This window comes from Lathyrus oleraceus, chromosome 3 (assembly GCF_024323335.1).
Source record: "Lathyrus oleraceus cultivar Zhongwan6 chromosome 3, CAAS_Psat_ZW6_1.0, whole genome shotgun sequence".
Classification (NCBI taxonomy): Eukaryota; Viridiplantae; Streptophyta; class Magnoliopsida; order Fabales; family Fabaceae; genus Lathyrus; species Lathyrus oleraceus.
In genome coordinates this window covers 346,768,288-346,791,683 of record NC_066581.1, presented here as the reverse complement: position 1 = coordinate 346,791,683, position 23,396 = coordinate 346,768,288, and the positions used below count along the sequence as shown (strand labels likewise).

At 37.3% G+C, this 23,396-nt stretch overlaps 1 protein-coding gene across 3 annotated transcripts in view; it reads left to right on the top strand.

Moving 5' to 3' along the window:
* The first annotated feature begins 11,224 nt into the window (after positions 1-11,224).
* Positions 11,225-23,396, top strand: part of LOC127127585 (tropinone reductase homolog At5g06060) — an 88,563-nt gene continuing 76,391 nt past the window's right edge. Inside the window, exons 1-5 of one of the 3 annotated variants that reach the window (XM_051056833.1) lie at positions 11,225-11,477; positions 11,566-11,773; positions 11,857-12,073; positions 12,167-12,279; positions 21,106-21,262. In XM_051056833.1, the coding sequence (XP_050912790.1) occupies positions 11,386-11,477; positions 11,566-11,773; positions 11,857-12,073; positions 12,167-12,279; positions 21,106-21,262 (787 nt within the window). In that variant the 5' untranslated portion in view covers positions 11,225-11,385. Of the gene's footprint in view, positions 11,478-11,565; positions 11,774-11,856; positions 12,074-12,166; positions 12,280-21,105; positions 21,468-23,396 lie in introns of those variants that run through there. The other 2 variants (XM_051056834.1, XM_051056832.1) reach the window with 2 other exon arrangements.

Below are 23,396 nucleotides of genomic sequence, written 5' to 3'. Positions count from 1 at the left end.
ATTTCTTACCATGAGCACCACACTAAAAATTGATGGTCATACTGATGAAGCAAAAAAATTAAGAATGTTCCCATTCACTTTAGCTGAAGACGTGGAAGAATGGTTCTATTCTCTTCCTACCGGCAGTATCACATCATGGGAAGAGATGGAAACTGCATTCTTAAATGAGTACTTTCCAGCATCAGTATTCCTGAGAAAAAGGTATGAAATTCTTAATTTCAAACAGAAGGGCGATGAATCATTGGGAGACACTTACAAAAGATTCAAAAGGATCTTAGTAGCATGTCCAACTCATAATATGGATCAGACCGAACAAATGCAAATGTTCGTTAATGGGCTGAAAATAAAAACAAAACAATTGATTGATATAGCAGTCGGTGGCTCAATAAATTTCTCAACAGCCATTAGTATCAAGAGGATTATTGAAGTAATAGCTACCAATGAACATCTATAATTATACGACAGGTGTACTAGTCAGCCAGAGGGGGTGAATGATCTGAAATTGTAGTCAAATAAAATCCGTCTGGAAGACACAGTTTCTACCGAAGTAGACAAGAAGCTGAAAGCTATGAATATAGGTACTCAATAGATAGCGCAGGTCCAGCCAGCTCAGGCTAGCACTTGTGAAATCTATAATGGACCTCACCACATGGTCTATTGCTTTGCTACTCCCCAACAAATTAAAGAGATCAAATTCTTGAAGCAAAATAATCCCTATTCTAACACTTACAACCCAGGGTGAAAGAATCATCCAAACTTCTCCTGGAAAGATCAGAGAGGGAATGTTCCATAACAAGGTACTGGGCAATATTAGACTCAGTATCAACAACAACAGCAACAACAGGCACCGAAAAAGGCTGAATGGGAAATTGCCATTGAAAAATTAGCAGCCCACAACATACAGTTTCAAGAAGAAATAAGAACTAATCAGAAAAACACCACGGCCTCCATTAAAAATCTCGAAGTCCAAATGGGTCAGATAGAACAAATGTTAGCTTCAAATTCTCAAGCCTCGGGTACCCTCCCTAGTGGTACGGTAACAAATCAGCGGGAACATAACATTGTTAACGTTGTCGTAACCCGAAGTGGGAAGTCAACAGAGGAAAAGGATATGGAAAAAGATGGTTGATAGAAGTGGATTTAGAAATCAAGTAAGCCAAAGACCAAGATGAAAAAGTGATACTACCACCTGTCAAGGAGAAAGAGAAGGTTCCAAAACCAGTCATCAAACTCCCTTACCCTCCAAGACAGAAAAAGAAAGATCAACATGAAAAGAATTTTAAGAGGTTCCTGGAAATGTTCAAAAAAATTGAAATCAACATCCCTTTTTCTGAGGCATTAGAACAAATGCCAATATATGCCAAGTTCATGAAGGACATCATCTGCAAGAAGCGTTCACTGATATAGACCCGATCATCCTAACTGAAACATGCAGTGCCATTCTCCAAGGCATGAAAATCCCAGTGAAAAAGAAAGACAGGGGATCGGTTACTATTCCATGCACTATTGGTGATAGACAATTCAAGAAGGCTCTGATTGACTTAGGAGCGAGTGTAAGCTTGATGCCACTTTCCATCTATATAAAATTAGGCATTGACTCTGTTCAAGATACTTAAATGACAGTTCAGTTTGCGGATCGCTCTGTCAGACGACCCTATGGGATTGTGGAAGATGTTCTTGTAAAAATTGACAATTTTGTCTTCCCAGTTGATTTCGTCACTCTGGAAATGCCTGAAGATGAGGAGATTCCTGTCATATTGAGCAGACCTTTCTTAGAAACAGGACGGTGTATGATAGACATTGAGAAAGGAACTATGACCCTCAAAGTCTATGATGAAGAATTAAAAATAGATGTGAGGAACACAATGCAATACAAAGATGATATTAGCACAATTAACACTATAGAGATAATAGATTAAGTAATTGCTCAAGAAAATAAAAGGCATAGACCCCAGTCACCACTAGAACGGGTCTTAAGTCTATCAATTTTTGAAAGTGATGAAGATGAAGGAGAGTCTGAGGTGCTCGCTATGATGGAAAAACAACCTGAATGGATTAGGTCTAGACCACACCGGTGGGAAGATTTAAGACCCCCACCATCAGAAGTCACTGCAGAACCAAAAACAGGGGTGAAACTGAAGCAGTTACCAACAAATATGAAGTATGTATTTCTGGACACTGAAAAAAAATGTCCAGCTATTATCAATGCTAGTCTACAGAGTATCCAAGAAGCAGAACTCATTCAAGTGCTAAAAAAATACAAAGGTGCAATCGGACGGGCAATTGAGGACTCGAAAGGTATAAGCCCGACCGTTTGCATGCACAAGATCTTAATGGAAGATGATCACAAACCAGTGGTACAACCACAACGAAGACTTAACCCATCCATGAAAGAAGTGGTACGCAAATAAGTTGTAAAACTCTTGGATGCGGACCTAACTTACCCTATTTCCGATAGTTCTTGGGTAAGTCCAGTCCATGTGGTACCTAAAAAAGGGGGCACTACGGTGATAAAAAATGAAAAGAATGAGTTGATTCCAACCCGAACTGTTACAGGTTGGAGAGTGTGCATAGATTACAGAAGACTAAACATGGCAACACGGAAGGATCACTTCCCGCTACCATTCATTGATCAAATGCTGGAAAGGTTTGAAGGAGAATTGCCATCCAAGGCGCAGCGGAATTTAAAATTTCTCCATTAGTGATCCTTACGAATGAGCATGATCAGTGATAGAATCGTTACCTCTTGTGGCGATTCAAACCTTTGGTGCAGATCTCTGATAATGATCTGATCCTTTGAAGCAAATCCACGGGGCGATCACGAACGTTGAATGATGACAACGTCTCTACTCAGTCCACACGAACGGATTCCTTCAATCGCAGTGCTAGCTGTTTGTGAATGAAGGCTTTGAGTGAGGGAAAGAGAGATACGAAATTCCAACTCTTCAGTTGTGTTGTATTCCCTTACAAAGCTTCTGCACAAGAGCTCTATTTATAGAACCACTTGTGTGGGCTTCAAGCCAAAAAGCCCACTTAAGTGCATTTTGGCCTATATCTCATAATATGCCAAAATCACTTAAGTATTTGGTACCTTACCATATTTCGTATTCAGCTTAAGTACACCGTACCTTACGATGTTCCTTAATTATTCTATCTCTCATCAATCCGTCCTTTGTGTGTGACCCTATAGGTTTTCGCGACGCTGGCAATTATATTAAATCACGCATTTAACATAATAAACAGTGAGCGGTATCTAGCAACACATCACTGCTACCCAAGTCACGAAAATGTCATGTGATCTGACAAAACCTCCTGTGATAATAATTATGTGTATAATTACCCCTTTGCCCTTATGTCTATATTGAACACAAGGTATAGACCATGTCACCCTTGTCCAGTTCAATATTGGGCCCATAGACATTTATCCTGTTAAGCAGGATTGGCAAATTCCATCTAGGACACTCATGTCCCTCAGCATGCTTCGTGGAGTACCCATCAACTGTCTTTATGGTTATCCAGTTACGGACAACGTTGGATCAGCAATAAAGCACTCGACTCTACATCTAGGATCCATAGTGGTTTCAGGTCGAAGAGTGGTATACACTATTATCACCATGAGAATAACTTATGACACTTTGCATAACTTTCTATATAGTATTCTCATAGCGGGTCAATCCAGTATGAATATTACTCTTAATATTCATACCTATGTTTAAGACTTGATAACTCTTTATCCATGATCCATGAGACGTGATCATCAGTCTACAAACATAATAGTCTCCATGCTTCAATGTTATCCCATTTCATAATAAAGCTTGACTACGGACACTTTAAGAATAGTGTCCTTATGTTTAATGTGATCTCATGATTAAGTCATACTTGATACATTAAATGGACTATCTATTCCAGGGACTTTATTAAACAAACATAATAAAGAAAAATGCCTTTTATTATTAATAAATAATTCGATACAAGTACCAAAAGTATTGGCCTCTAGGGCTTACACCAACAAGGTTAGCCTGACATAATTACTATTGTTTCCTAGATGGTTACTCGGGGTACATTTACATGCCCCTATGGTATTTTTGCTTATAGAAGAATGCCATTTGGGTTGTGCAACGCACTAGCCACCTTTCAAAGGTGTATGACATCAATCTTTGTTGACATGCTTGAAAAGCATATGGAAGTATTTATGGATGACTTTTCGATATTCGGTTCTTCATTTGATAATTGTTTGACTAACTTGTTACTTGTGTTAGAAATATGCCAGCAAACAAACTTAATCCTGAATTGGGAAAAATGTCACTTCATGGTACGTGAAGGAATAGTCTTGGGACACAAGATCTCCAACAAAGGTATCAAAGTGGACATAGAAAAAGTGGAGGTAATAGCAAATTTACCACCGCCGGTAAATGAAAAAGGCATCTGAAGCTTCTTAGGACATGCGGGGTTCTACCGCAGGTTCATAAGAGATTTCTCCAAGATCACAAAACCACTAACTAGTCTACTGGTGAAAGATACACCGTTCTTATTTTACAAGGAGTGTAGGCAAGCCTTTGAGACCTTGAAGAAGGAACTTGTGTCAGCCCCCATATTTATTGCCCCCGATTGGTCTCTTTCTTTTGAGATAATGTGCGATGCTAGTGATAATGCAGTAGGGGCAGTACTAGGGAAACGCAAGGAGAAGCTCTTGCATGTGATCTATTATGCAAGCCACATATTAAACCCTGCTCAAGTGAACTATGAAACCACTGAAAAAGAACTCATGGCGGTGGTGTACGCGTTTGACAAGTTCAGATCCTATCTGCTGGGATCAAAGGTAATTGTATATACTGACCATGCTGCTTTAAAATATCTTTTTGCCAAATAGGAATCAAATCTAAGGTTGCTGCGATGGATCCTAATACTACAAGAATTCGACCTGGAAATCAGAGACAAAAAAGGTAGTGAAAACATTGTTGTTGATCACTTGTCTCGGATGACCCCGATTCAAGAAACAGAAGAAACACACCCCATCAGAGATGAGTTCACAGACGAATGTATCCTAGCCGTTATGTATATCCCCTGGTTTGTCGATTACGCGAACTTTATGGTAGGTGGACTAATACCTGATGACTTTGACTCTAACAGAAGAAAAAAGTTTTTGCATGATTGCAGGTTTTATGTGTGGGACGATTCATTCCTTTACAAAAAGGGATTAGATGGCCTAGTCAGAAGATGTGTTCCAGAGGAAGAGAAAAGGGACATCCTAAAAGCCTATCACAACTCAAAATATGGAGGACATTTTAGCGGAGATAGAACCGCAACAAAAGTCCTCCAGTCTGGATTGTACTGGCCTACAATGTTCAAATATGCACAAGAAGTGGTAAAAGGGTGCGACAGATGTCAGAGAACAGGAAACATATCCAAGAGAAATCAGATGCCTCAAAATGACATGTTAGAGGTCGAACTGTTCGATGTGTGGGGAATAGATTTTATTGGACCCTTCCCACCGTCCTTTAGAAAGCAATACATTTTGGTCGCGGTTGACTATGTGTCAAAATGGGTGCAAGTAGTAGCACTGCCCACGAATGATGCGAAAATGGTAATCAATTTCCTCAAGAATTGTATCTTTTCACGGTTTGGGGTAGCAAGAGCACTGATTAGTGAAGAAGGTACCCACTTCCTCAATAAGCTGATGGAGAACCTTCTAAGGAAATACAATGTCAAGCATAAAATCGCCACACCATACCACCCCCAGACTAGTGGACAGGTTGAGGTATCAAATCGGTAGATCAAGCAAATCCTAGAAAAGACTGTTAGCGCCTCACGAAAAGATTGGTCAATCAAGCTCGATGATGCACTCTGGGAATAGCGAACAGCGTTCAAAACACCAATAGGTATGTCCCCGTATCAACTGGTCTATGGTAAAGCTTGTCATCTACCACTCGAACTTGAGCACATGGTATTCTGGGCTACCAAATTCCTCAACTATAATCTTTCCAAAGCGGGTAAATCTTGGATCCTCCAATTCCAAGAGCTGGAAGAATTCAGAAATCGAGCATATGAGAATGCCAAGATATACAAAGAGCAAACCAAAACATGGCATGACAGACGCATTCAGAAGAAAGAACTTCAGGAAGGACAACTGGTCTTATTATTTAACTCAAGGTTGAAGCTATTCCCAGGGAAACTAAGGTCAAGATGGTCGGGACCCTTGGTGATACAAAAAGTATTTGCGCATGGAGCCGTTGAACTAAGAAATCCCGCAAACAGAGACACGTTCAAGGTGAATGGGCAGAGAGTCAAACCGTACATACAAGACCAGGAGGATGGTCCAATTGACAAAATCCGTCTCACCTAAGCAGACGGAGAATCGTCGAGCCATGCGATGTTAAACGAAGCACTTCGTGGGAGGCAACCCACATATTTTATATTTAATCAGTTATGCGTGTTTGTAGGGTTACACAAGATCTCTACAAGGAGGGAACATCACGTCAACAAATGTCTAAGTCATGCAAAAGAATGATCAACATGGCCAAAGATACCAGTAGTTGAACCGGCAAGAAAACCAAAAAACGGCCAAAAGGGCAACCTGACACGGCCACCCGTGTCAGCTGACACGGGCCGTGTCAGGAGGGTGCAAAATTAGACCAAAAAAAGTGGGAAAACAGTGGCCTGACACGGCCACCCGTGTCCGGAACACTGAAGGTGACATGAAATTTTATTGATCAACAGTAGCCTGACACGGGCGGCCGTGTTAGCTGACACGGCCCGTGTCAGGAGCACTGAAGGTCATTCCCCAACCGTGGTGAGGTACAATAGCCTGACACGGCCACCCGTGTCAGCTGACACGGCCATGTCAGGCAGGCGGAAATTTTGATTTTTTTTTGGAAATTTGAATTTTTAGTGGGACCCACATATTTAATCCACCATTAACCACAAAATTTCCCCATTCACCTTATCATTATCATATTTTTTATTACCAACTCATTATTCTCTCTCATCACTCTTACTTTCTTTCTCTCAAAACCTTCCAACCTCCATTAAAACTCACAAACCCCACTACCTAAAACCTTCCATAACCCACACTTCCACTCACCTATCGCAAAAACACCATTCACAAATATTACTCCACTCGATGTCCCCGTCCTAACCACGGGTTCGGAATTTCCTAACTCAATAGTTCAAATAATTTCTATTTTTGCAGGTCCAAAATACTCCCGAGGAGAATTCTCACCGGAAAGCAACAGCTCGCGGAGATGGCGGAGTCACGGAAGCACCCGAGTCGGAATCCAAATCCACACAACATCGTGTTAGACAATCCGGAACAAGAAAAGAGATACCAAATTCACCGGAAACACAAACTCACGTCGACGAGGTACATGTATGAGCATACTCTGAACGCATCGGGGCTCAAAATAGAGGTATACTGGATGTTCCATGTTTTAGGAATGCTAGAGTTCATGAGTCTGGAAGCGCCAACATATGAGCGCATCACTCTCGAATTCCTCAGCATGTTGGAATTCCAGCTTGAGAAGCGGTGGATAGACACGACCAGGTATTATTTTGGCACTTCGCGTTTCCGATTATTTAATAATTATCATGAGTTGTCTGTTGAGAAGTTAGCTGCGATACTCCGACTCCCTCTGTACGGACCAAGAGCTGTCCCAGATGGGTTCTCACCTAAGGATTTCTGGATTGCCATTATCGGGAGGACGAATTACACCTCCAAAGGTGCTAAGGCCTCGGGCATCCAAAATCCATGTTTCAGGTATGCCTAGAAGGGTTTGGCCAACACCCTATTTGGAAGAGGCGATAGCACAGGGGTAGCTACTCAGAGAGAGTTATTCTTTATGTACTCGATGGCACAAAACAAGGCCATCAATATAGTTGCCTTTGCAGCGGACTATTTGGGCAGAGTTGGCCAAGCCGACTCCGGAGGCATATCCGTAGGGTGGATGATCACCCAAATCACTGAGCATTTCGAGTATCAAGCTGTTTTACTCGAAGACACGCCAATTGCAGGTAAGACCAAAATTGACATGTCTGCTCTAATTTCACAAGGTATGCTTGATGTTGCCCCTACTTACTATTATGTGTTTATCCATAAGATTTTTATTATCACTCTGTCGGATCCGGACAGAGTTGCTATTATTGATTGTGCTAATCGATTGTATGTGAGCGTCGACCCCGACGCGGAGGAAGGCCACGACACTGACCATTTTACTGCAGGTGATCAGTTTATAGATGACCAGGTGGAGGGCACAGAGGCAGAAGAAGAAGAACCTCAAGCACCTCAGGACCAGTTTGTACCACCACATCAGGAACCTACCCAGCAGGAAGCGGGTTCATCTTCATGGTCCACTGACCAATGGACCTGAGTACAAACCGAAATAGGTGACTTGAGGACAGAACAACAACGGCAAGGCATGGAGAAAGCCCGTCAGGGGGCGATGTTGGATGAGATGAGCAGCATGATGCGACAATTGATGTTGCATTTCCCACAACCACTTCCTCAGTAGGGTACTATGAGTGTCCTCCTTCGCTCTTGTTCGCAAACATTATGGACAATGTTGAGTTCAAGTGTGGGGGAGATTTTATGTCTTTTATTGGTATTTTATTTTCAGTATTTTGTCATGTTATCTCAGTATTTTGTTATTTTACTTTTGTGCATTCTAGATTTGGTTTTTCTGTTTGAAGGTACATTATGCTGCGAGTGTTTCAAGTCTGTGTTGATAGGTTGAAAATAATAATGATCACGATTGAGAGTGGATGAAAGGATCACGCCATTTACCATTGCTTGTTGTGAAGGATCTTCCCAAGAAGTTGACACTGCTGAAAGTAAGATCGGACGCAACATATACAACTTAACCAACATGAGTATCTTGTACATTCCGAAGTAAGGAAGAAATCGCATCAGGCTAAAAGAGTACTGTGGATCCTGTCAAAGCTGAACCAAACCGGGTGAGTCATAAAAAGAAAAATAATTGATATAGGATTCATTATTGATGGAAGGAGAAGAATGGAAGACGCAGTGGAGTGAATCCATAAATCCTAGCTCATAGATCTTGTCCTTAAATGTGTGTGGTTTACAGTGGCGGAAACAAGAGAAGATGTTGCTTAACTTAGCAGGTTTTGCAAAGGATCTGGGAAATGGACCTAAAAATGCATGAACATTACCTGAGATAGAAAAGGTACTAATACTTGGAAAGCCTATATAACGTTTTTTTTCTCCATTGGTGGCTCAGGAATATAGATGCAGTTCCCATAGAGAGTAGGAGCAGTAACATCAACAATAAGTGGAACTGGAAGTTATTTCTTCATATTAGCGGAAGCAATTGTTCTTGGAACGTGAGAAGAAGAAAGAGTAAAATTTTCCGAAAAAATAGAAGCTTTTAGGGTTCATAGAAGAAGAAGAAGTTGTGAAAAGAAGAAAGGAGCAAATGATGATCTATATATAGATTTTAAAATGCAAGAAAACTCTTGAGTTTTCCCCCTTGAATTAGAAATCCACTAACGTTTTGATTTTTTGAATTAAAATTAATTAAAATGATTTTCCTTTGAAGCGATTGATTTTGTGGCCCGCAATGGTCTTGGAAGTTGAAATCTAAAATCATGATGGTGGGTGCACGCATGTAAGTTGATGTGACAGCTAAGTGGTAGAAGTCACGATGACTATGACATATGAAGATTGTTGTGAACAGTGTCAAGAGTTTTCTAAAAACACCACCTTTCTTCCATTTTGCAAACATGATCGAAAGTGACATTTTTGGAGTTTATCGGTTAGCCTATGATTTTAAACTCAAGATGTACCAAAATTCACTAAGCCTGGTTTGGAAGAATCTAAAAAACAATTACACAAGATTAGGATCACTCTCTCTTCAAAACATGTTCAGAATCTCGAAAAAGTTTACAGTGATTTGACATATTCAATAGGAAAAAGGGTGTGAGATAAATACACAGGCTAAGCACAAGTAACTGAAACATGGTTCGAAACCAATATTACAAGATTCGACTAAGGATTCTCGAAAAAGGTAGATGAAGGACTTGGGATTTTTTCTCGACATAAGTGACAGTTCTGTAGCAATTCAAAGATTGAAGACACATGGAAGCAACGCAAAGGACAGAATGCCACGTAGCACTACACGTGTCGAATGCTGGAGATTTGACTATTTCCGACGATTACCGATGTACTTGTATATAAGTTGATTTAATCTCTGTAACAAGGGTTCACAATTTTCATTATTAGTCTCTCTAGAATTCAAACATCCAAGTTACAAAGATAGTGGATTTGTGAGAAAATATATGAATATGCACCCCATTTTTAACTAAAGCATTTCATTTCATTTTTTTTATCATTTCCTTTATCTTCTAACAATTATGCATTTATACTTTCTGAAGTTTTCGTCAAATTGCTTACATTCAAACACTAAGTGATTAAGCATGACCACCTTTTCTCTAATTGTTTGTACACAATATGTCATAGGATTTTTTTGAGTTTTATCATGTAAGTGAATTAAAACTTGTGATTGTTTACCACAAATATCAGTAAACATAACTTTTTTGTTGTTGTGATTCTTCTCTAGATGATACAATTCCTTCTTTGTTGAACAAATGATTATGTTTTTATGATATACTTAAATTATTATAAAAAAACAAATATTTATCCTTTAAAATAAATTTTGTTCATCCCAACATATAAAGAGCACAGTAAAAGTGATATAAGATACAATACATTTTCCCACAGTTAAAAGTCGAAGAGAAAAAAGTATCCCTAAAACCTATCCATCGAGTTAAAGGCATAACTGTGACAGAAAGTTAAGCTTTTCATCTTAGTTTGTATTTGAACCATGGAGAAAAGTTAGTGGAACGTGCCATTTTGAAAATGCCAAAATGCTGTTGTTGGAATTCGAACTCATCATCAAATAACTTTTCACATCGGTCAGTATTTCAATCGTGAAAAAAGTGGGGTACTTTCTATGACATATATGACATATGACATATTTGGTTATTACTAATAACCAACCATGGTAACCCTTTTTCCAAAATAAAAGTTATAGATATGTTACGATTTTCATTTTGCTTATTTATAGTAACTTAAACACTAAAACTATGTATAATTAGTTTAAAATGTACACTACTAATAATTTAGTTTTTATATAATAATTTGAGGATTTAAAAAAACCTAGAATGTTCTTAGACATGCATAAGAGTTTTTGGATAATTAATCTTGTAATCTATCTACATATTTTTCGACCACACATTTGTTACATGAACTTAGTACATGTCAGAAAATTTATCCAATTGTTTGTCCACATTTCTCTTGTCCATAAATTTATTTCTTACTTTTTCTTTCAAATTCACAACCAAAACACACCGATTAATTAACTAGTAACAAGAAAAATGGAAGAAACAAAGTTGAGCAGCTTCAAAGACAAAAGATGGTCACTCCAAGGAATGACAGTTCTGGTGACTGGTGGAACCCGAGGCATAGGGTCAGTTCTTGAATACACACTTTATCTCTTATGAGAACATGTAATTTATCACGTTAATTTTTTTTCTCTCTTTTGTATTATAAATTAGATACGCAATTGTTGAAGAGTTAGCGGAGTTTGGAGCAGCTGTACATATATGTTCAAGAAATGAAGAAGATATTAACAAATGTTTGGAAGAGTGGAAAAGCAAAGGGTTTCACGTGACAGGATCAGTATGTGATTTACTATTCCGTGACCAACGTGAAAAATTAATGGAAACTGTTACTTCGGTGTTTAATGGAAAACTCAATATTCTAGTAAGAACTTATCATTCGAATTAGATTTTAAAAATAATAAATAATTTCACTCTTAATTTTTCTTTAACTATTTATATTGATAGGTAAACAATGCTGGGACAGTTACTCCTAAACCTATCCTGGATCATACCGACGAAGATGTAGCAACTATAATGAGTACCAATTTTGTGTCTGGTTATCATCTGTGCCAACTTGCACATCCACTCCTAAAAGAATCTGGATATGCAAGCATAGTTTTCATATCCTCAATTGCAGGTCTGAAAGCCTTTGAATTTAGTTCTGCCTATGCAGCTTCTAAAGGTGTGTTTGTTTATATGCATATATGTATTCTTTAACATGGAATTGAATTGTAGAAGATGATTAGTATTTTCAACAAAATAAAAATCTATGTAGGAGCTATGAATCAGTTTACTAAAAACGTAGCATTGGAATGGGCAAAGGATAATATTCGTGCTAATGTTGTGGCACCTGGACCTGTCAAGACCTTACTCTTAGAGAACGCAATGGTATGTCATTTAGTGATGTTTGTTTTTACCCATTCGAGGTATATCCTTACTGATAAGATTTTGGTAGGGTAAAAGAAAGAAGGATAAATATTTATTTCAAGTTTATAAGTAACAATAAAACGTTTGACTGTTGACAGACCATTAAAATTTGCAAGTTTGTTTTTAGTGATATGAACTATTTGGAAATTAAGGAAGTTTAGAGAGAATTAAAGTAAATTTAGAGATATATATATTATTAGAACGAAATTAGTACAAGTACAATGAGAAGAGGCTTTTAAATAGTTTATAAAGTCTAAAATCAACTAAAAAATTTAATTGTTAAGTTGTGAGTTTGCTTGTATTACAAATTATAAGTGCAACACTTTTAAAGTGTCACCAAAAGTCGTACTAAGAAACTAAATTACATTCTAATACTCTTCCTAATTTAGATTCTCTTAGTTTCTCCCTCCCATTAATATGTTAAGGCTTTCAAGGGTTTTGTCAAGAAATCTTTCAATTGCAACTCAATTTTACAATACTCAATTCTCAATCTCTTTTTACCAACTTGATCCCTAAGGAAACAACACATTCTTTCTATGTGCTTAGACTTCATTAAAATCAATTTGGTATTTTTGAAGAAACCCTTTTGCTACTAATCTTGCCTTATACTTGGCAATTTTAACATTTGACTGCAACTTCAACTTGTAAACCCACTAGACATGTATTGATTTCTTAGTTGAATAATTAACCAATACTCACATGTTGTTCGTTTTAATGGCCTTGAGCTCTTCATTCATTGAGACATGCCAATTCTCATCTCTCATGCCTTGAACATGATCAATTGATTTTGATTCATCCATCATGCCTTCTTAAAATAAGGCTCCATTTTCTCTTATGGCTTGATAGAAAATCTCTCATAATCATTCAATATAACTGATTAATTTTGGGCCCTTGTCTATCTCTTCACTTCCTGACGTTGTGCAAGCTTAAGATCAATCTCTACTTATTGGACATCATCTTAAAGAGCGGTTCTGATTTTTTTTAACCTTCATTCTCTTGCATTGAAATACTTGAATCTCTTAGCCAATTACATCCTTTTCTTTCATAAAATTTCACAATCAACTATTCATGACCTTGTTCTCATTTGGAGAGAATAACATGTATGCACATATTGAATGGTACCCAACTAAGATTATGGCTTGGCCTATATCACCAAGCTTCCTTTTGAGTTGATCATGTACATGCCTGTAACATAATTAGTCAAAAATCTTGAAGTGTCCAACACTTGGTTTCAGATCTGACCAAGATTCATAAGGTGTCTTGTTGTTCAGCTTCTTTGTTTGACACTTATTGATGACGTAGTCAGGAGTGGAAGACTACAAAAAAGGATTGGCATATGCTTTTCCTTAAGCATCCTTCTTCCCCTATTAAAAATACTTACGTTCTTTCTCTCAACAATATCATGATGCTGAGGTGTGTAAGGTGATACAAATTCATGCTTCATTATTTCTTCATAAAACTAAGCAAATTCAGTTGAGGTGTACTCACCATCACCATCAGTTCTCAACCTTTTAATGACACATTCATCCTACTTTTTAACTAGCAGCTTGAACCTTTTGAAGTTGGTGAACACTTCACTTTTCTTCTCTAATAAGTAAATTTGCATGTATCTATTAAATTCCTCTATGAATGTTAAGAAGTAGCAATTACCTCTTATTGACTTCACTTCAAAAGGGTCACACACATTTAAATGCACAGTCTCCAACTTTTATTATGTCTTCATTGGCAAGTCATGTTTGAATGACTTTCTTGCCTTGGAAATGCAACACCTTTCACATAGCTTATTTGACATTGTGATTTTGGGAAGTCCATATATCATCTTCATGTGCATTAGGAGGAGAATCCTAAAATTGAGATAGACATCCCTCTAATGCCAATTCTAATTTTGATATTCAATTATGGTTGATGCAAGACATTGATGGTCTAGCATTTTGATCATAATCTTGAATTTCATGTTGGTTGATAAGGGTGCTGATTTGCTATCGCACACGGGTCAAAAACGAGTAATTAAGATAAAATGTAGTAAAAAGGGAAGCGACACTCGAATATCGTATCTCAAGGACTCTTGGATTATTATTAACCTGCTACAATTTTAAAAAAAATTGTGTGTGTGTGTGTGTGAGGGGGGGGGGGGTTATATTTTTTATTGAGAATAAGTGATTATAAGAAAAGTAATTATGAAAAGTGATTATAAAATAAGATGATCTACTGATTCAGTTTCTACCTATCATCGATTATTATAACTTCACTTCCCTAATCAGATTTTATCCATGTTCGATCATAATTTCAATCAACGAACGTGAATGAAATTATAAGAATCATGTGTCCTATTTCCGTATTAAGCAATCAGTTACGAATAAAATGAATCAATGGATTAAGCATACGGTAACTCGCACTCAAAATTAGGGAACAATAATTCAATTGAACCAAACCAAACTACTATGTGATAAATCAGATTAAGCAACAATAAACACATAAAAGAATTCTAAGGAATGAAAATTAAATTTCAAAGTTATATTAATCTCAAGTATCGGAACCTGAATATAGTAGATCAACAAAAGTGATTGGTTCTTCATAGATTTTTGTACAAAGCTTCATAGTTATTTCGTGAGCATTGAATAATAAGAGTGTGAACAACAGCTTGGACACTATCTATCATAGATTGAAATCTGAATATGACTTTCATTCGTGCATACCATATATCATAATGTTTTAGATTGAACACTAATAGATTGGTTGAGTTTTGATTGGAGGTTTTACTTCCATTTTCCATGGATGAAGGTTGAGGATCGAATTTGGCTTTGATACTAATTTGTTAGTTAACTTGTGTTTTAAGTTATTTGGAAATGGCTATTTTAGAGAGAATTAAAGGAAATTGAGAGAGAGAGAGAGAGAGAGAGAGGAATCAATATAAGTATAATGAGAATATGCCTTTTACATAGTTGGAAAAACATAAAACCAACTTACAAACTTTACTATCAAGTTGTAATAGTTGGCTTGTGTTACAAGTTACAAATGCATTACTTTATCTCATAATTTGATTGCTTCTTAAAAAATGGGGTTGCCTTATATGATAGAAGACACTCACTTGTTGTTAATATAGAAGGATTATAGCAATATACACATTAAAATGTATTTAGTAAATTTTTAGTTATCGTGGGATAATATACTATACTTCTTAACAAATTATCTTCAATTGGAAAGTATGGGCTATTAGAAATACGGATTCTAGGTTTGGGACTTTAGGATGGGAGAAGATATATTTTTGTATAGGAGTTCGGCCTAATGAGTAGCCTTGTGTCAACTATTGAGGGACACTCTCTTTCCAAGGGGCGGGGGACCCTTGGTAGTGACAAAACATCAAGGGTGGTGTGCACCGTCAAGGTTCAATGAGATCCACCAGTCACTTGTTTGTGTGTTATGTCAAGGTTAAACGAATCTATCAACTATCTGTTTGTCAAATATGAAGTGCTTGTTCTAAACTGCTATGTGATTTTAAGACATATATGATGCAGATTAGACTTGCCTAAGTAGTTAATTTCTTTATTCGCGGTTCTAAGACTTTAGGGATTAGGTTCAAGGTTAGAGTTGGTTTGACTTTAATTTGATATTCATTTGTGTATCAAGAAACCATGTAGCAAATCTATTTTTTATAGTAAGACAATTAATGGATATGACTATATTCTTTTCTTAAAAGTGGTATGTTGGTAAGACCATTTCTTGTTCTTGGACTTGTCTTGGCGGGTGTTAGGAAACTACATAACATTTCTGCATAGTCAGATTTGTGGAATAGCGATGTAAATGCGGAATAATAACACACAAAAATTGATACGGGTTGATGTACACTTTTTATTTACTGGAAAGATAAAATACACATTATATTTAAGAATTCCTCTCACTCAGTTTTTCTCACTAGTGTATTTCTCTAGTTATTGAAAATGCTCTCAATGTTAGAATTAATGTTGTTTTAGCTTTGACATCTTATATAGCCAAAGCATTGGATGCATCATCTGTAACCCATTCATTACGGTTCCTATAAAGTAGAAACATCTTCCATTTACTTCTAAATAATAAGAAAATAATTAAGTTTTCAACAATCTCCCACTTGAAGATTGACTTCAGTCGGTCTTCACACCTCGATCATGCAACAACCTTCTCTGGTATGTTATTCTAGCAGGCCAACTGAAGTTGAGCATAACTTCAGTTTATCAATAGCCACCACCTTTGTCAACATATCTGCAGGGTTCATACTTCTAATAATCTTCCTCAACGTTAGTATCTCATCCTCAAGTAGAGTTCTGATGAAGTGATAATGGAGATCAATGTGCTTCGTTATTGAGTGGAATGCTGAATTCTTAGCCAAATGTATTGCACTCTGACTGTCGCTGTGCAAAACACTCCTCTCTTGGATGAATCCCAACTCTGTTAACAATTCTTAAAGACATATCAACTCTTTGATAGCTTCTGTTATTTCTACATACTCAACCTCTGTAGTGGATAGAGCAACGATCTTTTGTATCCTCGACATTCAGCTAACAGTTGTAGTACCAACAATAAATATGTAACTGGTGGTACTTCTTCGGTGATCAAGTTCACCTGCAAAGTCCGCATCTACATAGCCCAGTACTTTTAATTCACCTTTACTAAAGCATAAACGCTTCTCCTTAGTGCCTCGTAGATACCTCAAAATCCGTTTCACAACTTCCCATTGAGTTTTACTTGGATTTGACATAAACCTGCTTACAACTCCCACTACATGGACAATGTTTGGCCTCGTGCATACCGTCGCGTACATCAAACTTCCAATGGATGAAGCATTCATAATCTTAGCCATCAATTCTTTTTCTTCCTCTGTCTCTGGGGTCTGGTCCTTTGATAAGCAAAAATGACTAGCTAAAGGTGTACTAACTAGTTTGGCATTGTCCATGTTGAATCTTTGCAAAACATGATTGATATACTCCGCCTTAGATAACTGCAAAATTCCTCTTTGCTTATATCTCGTGATTTGCATTCTAAGAATCTTCTTTGTTGGACCAAAGTCATTCATGTGAAATTCTTTTGACAATTGCATCTTCAAGTTTCTGATTTCATCAATATATGGACATGTTACTAACATATCATTGACATAAAGTAATAAAATGATATAACTTGAATGATATCTCTTAAATAAACAACAGTGGTCGGCATTGCATTTCTAGAAACCTTACTTGTGCATGAAGCTTTAAAACTTTCTATACCACTACCTTGAAGCTTGTTTTAGACCATACAAGCTCTTCTTTAATCTAACACCATTTTCTATTTCACTTCTTCTGAGAAACCTTCTTGTTGATGCATGTATATCTCCTTATCTAAGTATCAGTGAAGAAACACGGTCTTCACATCCAACTATTCTAGGTAGAGCTCTTTATTGGCAAGAATACCTAACACAAAGCTGATAGTATTAAGCTTCACAACTAGAGCAAAGATTTCAGTGTAGTCGACTTCTTCTTTTTGCTGAAATCCTTTGACAACTAGTCGGACCTTGTATCTCTTAGAGCGATCATGGTCCTCTTTCACCCGCTACACCCATTTGCTGTGAAGTGCCCTTTTTCCCATAGGTAACTCTGCAAGTTCCCAAGTCTAATTGGAGATCAAAGACTTCATCTCGTCTTTCATAGCAAGTTCCCGCTTGCTAGCATCTGCGATCTGACATGCTTCTACATAATCTTCAAGCTCCCCGTCATCTGTCAATAACATGTAGTCCATATATCTCCTGTTAGGAACACGAGTTCTAGAAGACCTTCTCAATATAGGTGTGTGTAGTCGGAAGTTCTGATATGCCAGGCTGCTGCTCACTGCCTTGTTTAGTTGTTTCCTCTGGCTGAGGATTATCAACTATATGACTTTCTGGGACATCGTCCACCTCTATATAAACTGACTCACTCGAATCTGAGTTGCTGGCACATGTATTCTATTTGTCCTTAAACATCACTCTTTCATTGAAGATCACATCTCTACTACGGATCATCTTTTTGTTTTCATCATCCCATAGGTGATAGCCAAACTCATCCCTACCATAACCTAGGAAAGTGCACTTCTTTGATTTGGGATCAAGCTTATTCCTTCCATGATCACTAATATGCACATACGATACACAACCAAAAACTCTAAGATGTTAGAGTTTTACCTCTTTCCCTCCCCATACCTATTTTGATATTCAAAGATCTAATGGCACCGATGGACCTCGATTGATTAAGTAAGCTGATGTGTTGACTGCCTCTGCCCAAAACTGCTTCGGTAAGACTGATTGCACACATAAGCTTCTGGCTCTTTCAGTCAACGTTCGATTCATACGCTCAACTACACCATTTAGTTGAGGTATCCCTAGCACAGTCCTCTCCATTATGATTTTGTTCTCAATGCATAAATTCTTGAACTTGTTGTCTACATATTCACCACCATTGTCAGCTCGGAGCTTTTTGATCTTCAATACGGTCTCGTTTCCTACCATCGCTTTTCACATCTTGAAAGTCTCAAATACATCAGACTTATATTTCAGAAAGTATACTCATAACTTTCTGGAATGCTCATCAATACAAGTCATGAATTATTTCTTCCCACCAATAGATGAGACTGTAGTTGGACCCCAAACATCATAATGGACAAGCTCGAGTCTTACCTTTTTTGGGGTTCTCCCGCTTGTATGAAAGTTAACTCGCTTCTACTTTCCAACTATACAGTCTTCGCACATGTTAATTTCTATTGACCGAAGACCCCATAGTTTTCCGTTTAAGTGCATGACCTTCATCCCTTTCTCACTCATATGGCCTAGTCTTTGGTGCCATATATTGGGACTTTCATTTGTTGTAACTGTAATCAAATAACATGCTCTAACTGTCTTGTAAATAGTACCACTCAGCAACTATCATAGCACCTTTTGAAATCTTCCAATGATCTCCATGGAAGATTATTGTGTCGCCATCACTGGCCAACTGGCCTACTGAGATTAAGTTCTTTGTCAGGTCAGGAATGTGTCTGGCATTCTTCAGCTCCCAAACAGACCCGTTCAACTTGATCTTCACTACACATTTTCCTACAATCTCACAAGATTTTTCATTACCAAGGTTTCCGTGGACATAATTTTCGAAGAACTGTTTCTGTGAAGTTGCGTGAAAGGATGCTTCAGATTCTAACACCCAAGACTCTTCCTTGCTCTCTAAAGAACATATCAACGCATCACCTCCTCCTGAGGTTGATGCAATGTTTTCCTCATCTTTCTCCTCCTGATTCTTTGGTGCACCCTTGCACTGATTTTTGTAGTGTTCGGTTTTCCCGTAATTCCAACACGATATAGTCTTTGAGCTCTTAGGACTATGATGATTTTTGGACTTTGATCGTCTCACCTTTGATTTGTTGCGTTCACTTCCTCTAGTTGAACTTCTACCCATTGACTTTGTATGCAAAACTGAAGAGGTTGGTGATTCACGTGACTCTCTCCGTTGGATCTCTTCATTGAGAACCAAATCACGAACATCATCAAATTTAAACTTATTGCTTCCCGATGAGCTACTCAAGGCTGTGACTGTAGCATTCCAACTTTATGGCATGGAAGACAAGAGTATCAAAGCCCATACTTATTCATCAAATTCGATTCCAACTGAACTCAATTGGGTTGTAGTAGCGTTCAGTTCATTCAGATGTTACACCGTTGATGCACCTTTTGTCATTCGTAAGTTGAACAACATCCTCATCAAATGAACTTTGTTTGAGGCCGACGACTTTTCATACGTGCTGGAAAGATCCTTCATAAGATCAGCCATAGTCTTTTCTTTTGTAATATTGAAAGCAACATTATGGGATAACATCATTGAATAACTCCAAGAGCTTTTCTATCAAGAAGGGTCCAGGCACAATCCTCCATTGCCGCTGATTTGTGCCCGTGAGAGGTTCATCCATACCTTTCTAATACAAATAATCCTCTATTTGCATCTTCCAAAATCTGAAGTCCGCACCATCGAACTTCTAAATTTTCACCTTTCCTTCGTCTACTGCCATCATTCCCACTCGATTATGACTCCTCTGGATCTCTTCTGAAACGGAAAGAACCAACCAACTCTGATACCAATTGTTAGAAAACTACACAATATTTCCTCATAGTCAGATTCGTGGGATAACGATATAAATGCGGAATAATAACACACAAAAATTGATACGAGATGCTGCCGACTTTTTATTTATTGAAAGATAAAATACACATTATATTTAAGAATTTCTCTCACTTAGAGTTTTTCTCACTAGTGTATTTTTCTAGTTATTGAAAATGCTCTCAATGTTGGAATTAATATTATTTTGGCTTTGACATCTTATATAGCCAAAGCATTGGATGCATCATCTGTAACCCATTCATTACGGATCCTATAATTAGAAACATCTTTCATTTACTTATAAATAATAAGAAAACACTAATAATCCAAATAATAAGAAAACAATGACTTTTTCAACAGCGGGCTCCAATGATTGGATAGTCAGATGGTGTCTTTCTGATCTTGTTCCCTTATAGGCGGTGTGAACATTTTATTATCTAGTTGTCACTCTTGGAAAGGGTGTTCTTATTGATATGTGTAGACTCTATTATCATGTCAAATTTGAACTTATGCCCCCATGGAATACGCATTCCCATAACAACAACAAAATCCAAGTAAATTCATTTTATATAATATATATTATGTGATTTTATTTTGATATAATGTTTATATTCTCTATTATTTTAAGCTCATATAATTTCTATTGAAATTTGTCTTTCTATAGAAGTTATCTACCGAAGTGGATAATACCGTTAAACATATAGTGTCTCGAACGCCGGTTGGTCGGATGGGAGAATCTGAGGACATATCAGGATTGGTTGCGTTTCTCTGTCTTCCAGCTTCTTCACACATAACCGGACAAATTATAGCTGTAGATGGAGGTTTCACTATGTAAACTTTAAAAAATTATTAGTAATTGTATCATTTGAACTAAACTTCACGGGGTTATTATCTTTGTTGCAATAACCTTTTTTTTCTGAAAGAGTTTAGAGTTTTACTAATGCTTTTATTTATGTTTTTTCTTATTTGTTGCACTGGATTGATGTATGGATGGCTAAATGATAAGAGGTTTGATTCTTCTTTAAATTTATGAAATAATTTTTTTTCCACGGTGGAAAGAAAAAAGAAAGGAGATGGTCGGTGTGGCATGAAAGCTTCATGTACAGCCAAATAGAGGGCACCTTTAAGATTAGTGTTAGAATTCTTAGAATGATATGAAATTTAGAGTGAGAATTTGAAAGAATTGATTGATACAAGTAAGAGTTTGTACGAATGAAAGTGAATTTGAAAAGATTCATTTTAGTCTCACGAAGGAAGGACAACACATATTGGATTGAGCCCCAAGGATACCCAATTTTATAAAGGAGTGGAGATACACCACCAAGTCACCATCAAACCCGTGCACTGTTGTCTGGTCAACTCGGCTCGGTCCGGGCTTGGGTCTTGACCATTTAATTTTTGGAACCGGAATTGGTGAAAAATTAATTAAATGAATTTAATTATTTTGGTGGAAATTAATTATTATTAATTAATTAAAAATAGAAATTAATTGATATTAATTAATGGTGACATGTCATCTACATACACCTAGTTATGACTGAGTTTACTTGCTCTCCAAGAGTCAACGAATGACTTGTTGACCAAGTGAATAACGACTAGTTTTGACTAGGTCGGTTCCACTCTCTTCTATGATTTTCTCCATTCGGGTTGGATCGCCAGCTATAAATAGCGTCAATTCCATCACTTGTAATTCACACTAGATTCATGAAATCTCTCTCTTCTCTCCCATATTCACCTCATCTATAATTTTTCTTTTCTATTTTTGAGTGATTTGCTTGCGTCATCTGCAACTGGTTTATCTAGATATTACGAGTGGTTTTCACACCATCATCGAGTGGTTCAACACCATCGATAGTTGTATTTCTGGAACTATCACATATCGTGCAAGTAGTGATCGTATAATTGAACTGAGTTGTTTTATCCTGGAGGCAACATAATAGTTTGACTATTTTGCATATTTTTGGGCAGTGTCATGAAACGTCTTTAAGAGAGTGACCTAGCATGCGACTCGACCTGATAATTTCTTTTGTGGTTGATTTTCAAAACTGTGAAACAACAATTTTAAGACGATTTCAAAAACTGCCATGGCTACCAAAGAAGTTATTGGTAACACTATGGCCGATGTCTTTGACAAACCATTCAAGTTTGAGGGTCTTCACTTCAAACGTTGGCTAGCTAAAATGAACTTTTTCTACACTTAAAGAAGGTAGCCAACGTTCTGTATTATGATATTCTTATTGCTTCTTCTGGATCAACCGAACAAACTAATGGTAAGAACTCTGTGGATTCAGATGGAAATGCTAAAATTGATGAATCTGTTGCGAGTGATTTACATCTCATGGAAGAAATCTCCCCATCGTATGAGAATGACTATATTTGTAAAAAATATAATTTTGAACGGTCTTGGTGATGATCTGTATGATTATTGTAGCAACTGCAAGACTACTAAACATGTATGGGAAACTCTGCAAAAGAAGTATGACACCGAGGAAGCTGGAACAAATAAGTATGCTATAAGTTTCTACTTAAACTATTAGATGGTAGATGGAAGGTTTGTGGAAGCACAATGCCATGAGCTTCAGAAAAATTCTCATGAAATAATTACAGAAGGTATGCCCCTCGATGAATAATTTCAAATTTATGTTATTATTGACAATGTGCCCCCTGGTTGGAAAGATTTCAAAATATACTACGGCATAAAACAAAAGAGTTTTATATCGAGATTCTGATCACCCGCCTCTGAATTGAAGAGGAATGTAGGAGAAAAGATCGTAAAGATGAAGTCTCAGTTGTTTCTAACAACAAAAAGAGATTTGGTATGGTTCTGAAGCCTACATGCAAACCACTAAAGATTCAAAACCGAAATGTTGTGAATTGAACTAAGAATGGGAATCCCTCTATGTCCCCATATTCTCGATTGCTAGGAAACAACCACGACCTTAAAGAAATGACGCT